General features: G+C 36.2%; 1 protein-coding gene across 1 annotated transcript in view; it reads left to right on the plus strand.

Annotated features, from left to right (window-relative positions):
* LOC104493356 (lamina-associated polypeptide 2, isoforms beta/gamma-like) overlaps positions 1-1,266 on the plus strand; it is a gene marked incomplete at its 5' end in the record, with an annotated part of 13,217 nt that extends 11,951 nt beyond the window's left edge. The window contains one exon of the mRNA XM_010136015.1: positions 399-1,266. Within this exon, the coding sequence (XP_010134317.1) occupies positions 399-690 (292 nt within the window). The remainder of the gene's footprint in view (positions 1-398) is intronic.
* Between the last annotated feature and the right edge of the window lie 1,808 nt (positions 1,267-3,074).

Consider the following 3,074-nt stretch of genomic DNA (forward strand, 5'->3'; position numbering starts at 1 on the left):
GCCTGTTCCCCCCCGCCCCCCCCCCCCGGGCTGCTCGATAGAGCGAGCGACTCCCCTCTCTGGGTCATGCAACAATACATTATAAAAGTCAAATGAAAATTGCGAAAGGTAGTGCACCAGAGTGTTAAGGCACCCCCTTAGAGTTTTATTGCCAGTTATGATCCATTGATTATGTGGATAGGTTGAAGGGGCACCTGAGGGTTTTTTAAAGGGTGTCTGGACACTGAATGATTAACATGTCTATCATTATTATTTTTAGAGGCAGGTACAGGGACAGATATTTCTAGTAAGTACTGCATTCACTAGAAATAATTTCTTAGTTCTTTAATTATACTAAAACTTTCCTGTATACCTTAGTTTACTCCTTTAAATATGCGATTTTTTTTTTTTATTAACAGTGCTAGCTGCCGTAGACCAATCAAAGGAGCTGCTAGCCGGCCTATAGAGCACAGTGACTTCAGAATGGAGGAAAGTTTCTCTAAGTATGCTGCAAAATATGGTACCTCAACTGACATCAAGTCTGAGAAACCACCAACAAAAAAAGAACGCTCCATTCCCCTGTGGATAAAAGTTCTTCTCTTTGTTGTTGTTTCGGTCTTCTTGTTTTTGGTTTATCAGTCTATGGAAACTAATCAAGGAAATCCTTTCTCTAAATATATGAATGCTGCCTCTCACAGTGGTGCCAAATGAATACTTTTCTGAAAGGCACACCTGATTTGATCTCCTATTTTTAATTGTAGAGAACTCTTCTGCCCTCTCATCGTCTCAAGGACTTCTTACAGATAGTGTGATTGGAACCTGATAAATTGGATAAATGAAGATAATATTAAATGGACATCAGTAACTTTCTGGACTTTGGGCTAGTAGGAGGACACTTTGCAATAGGAGTAACATTTTATTAGATCTTTGAACTTTTTGTAGGCTTTATTTTTTTAATGTGGACATCCTTTAAATTCATTTTTGAGAAACCCTATATTTGTTTTTGCAAGAACTTGGAAGCTGAGAAGGGCAAAAATGTAGTAAAATGTGAAGCTGTGTTTTTAAAGCTTTTCCTTTGTACAGAAAAGATGTTGTACTTTTGCCTCTATAGGTAATTGTGGGGGAGGATTTTAACACAGGTGACAAAGGGAAATGCATTTTTGTATGTGTCTTTTTCAGTAACAGTGTAACTGAGTTTGATCCCTTGTGGGATGTAGGAAGAGTACAACAACAACCTTTTCTGTAGATTACTGTAACTTTTTAGTAAATGTAACTGTAAACTTGTTTGCATTTCTGTAAAGGTCTTAGTATCGTTAGTAACTTTGTTTAGGCGTCATATCATTTAAATGTATCCTTCCATTTTAGTGCTTACAGTGATGCAGGAGCTGAATACAAATCTAATTGGCAAAGACATGTCTTGGAGGAACTTATTTATTAGTAATATGCGTGGAAAATAAAAATTGCATCAATCCAGTTTGCTACTAAAACACTGTTCTGGGTCAAGGTTGTTATCTGAAGTAAATTCTGACTTTAGCAATGGTCTTTTTTCTTTTTTTAAAAAAGCAAAGTCCTTCCAACACAGCTTTATGTGATTGTCTCTGAATATTCGTGTAGAGAAGTATTCTCAAAGCGTGAAAATTCCATATGAAGTTTTATTCTTGTATGAAGAGGGCATTGCTGCATTTTCTGCTGCAGTTTTCATCTTCTAAGGTGAGATTTACTACTTTCATGCAGTTGAATATTTTTTCAGTGGAAGCATGCTGAAACTCTATGTAACGTAGTTGAACAGGCAGCTGACTTCACTACTACCAATGAATAGTGATAAGCAACTATTTTTTAAAGTGAATGTATACATTTTGGTGTGCTTAAATCTGCAGCATACAGATGTTCAGTCTTACTGCTTGGTACAAAATGGCAATAAATCATACTACTTATTCTTAAAGTGCTACTTATAAAAAGCTGAGAACATTAGATAATAGTCAATATCTTTTTTACTCTAGGTACAGTTACTGTGTATGCTATAGCTATGGGGAAGCTTTACTTTCTGTGAACTTTGGGACAAACAGTAATTTGTAGCAAAGCAATAGTTTGAGTATTTTCTGTTAAGATAAATGTTTTTCCTCTTTATCTGCTTTTTTGAGTAATCCAAATAGCTAACCTTGTGTCCATCCTATAGAAAATTGTAACGTAAGACATTCACCTTTGGTGTCAAAATGCAGAAAAATAAAAATGATTTCAATGTGTGTGGATTTTCTTTATCAAAATAAATGTGCTGCTGAAAAGCAGCAAAAGCAAGGCAACTGATGTATCAGTGGTGTCATTTTGTGCTGCTCCAGTCTTCCAAGTTTAAAAAAAAAAATCTAATAGTAAAATCGGAGCAGCTCATATCAGCACTTGGTGAGAGGAATATTAATGATATTTGCACTGTAATAATGCTTTTGCTTGTGCTAGGCCTTTAATTTGGATGTGGGGGGAAAAGCTAGTCTTCATTTGCTTTTCTGTGCTTAAGGAACTTCCTTTTCACTTAAAGTTATTTTTCACCTCTCTTTGCTATATGTTTTAACATGAAATATATCTTTCTCTTTTAGTTACATGAAATACTTTCAGTTGGCCTCCTTCAGGGATACTGTTAGCATCATAAAAAAAACTAAACAAAAACCCAACAAACCCCAAACTGAAACTGCAATGCAATTAAATGTCATCATTCTTTCGTTTATGCACTGTTTTTGGAGAATCCTCTCAACTTCAGTGTTCCTTCACAGAAGGTAAAGACTTTTCTAATCAAGTTTTTAAAGTAACCTACATGTAGCTGGGTTGTAGTTGGGAGACAGTAAATGAGCTGCGTGTACTTGGGGCATTTAATGGTGTTAGATAGCCCTGAGATTAACCTCTTCTGTCTTTATTCTTGCTCTTCCTCCCCCAGCTCCAAATAAGGAGTTAGCAGCATTCCGAAAGTTACTCTGAGTTAGGCATGTGGTAACAGCGCTACTAGCTGAATAGTTGCATGTGCTTAAAGCCTTCTAAATAATGCTGTATAAATTACACTGAAGTGTACGGTAGTCTGATACAAAGTGCTGAAGCAATAAGAGCTGGTG

Source organism: Buceros rhinoceros, unplaced genomic scaffold (genome assembly GCF_000710305.1).
Source record: "Buceros rhinoceros silvestris isolate BGI_N320 unplaced genomic scaffold, ASM71030v1 scaffold20045, whole genome shotgun sequence".
Classification (NCBI taxonomy): domain Eukaryota; kingdom Metazoa; phylum Chordata; class Aves; order Bucerotiformes; family Bucerotidae; genus Buceros; species Buceros rhinoceros.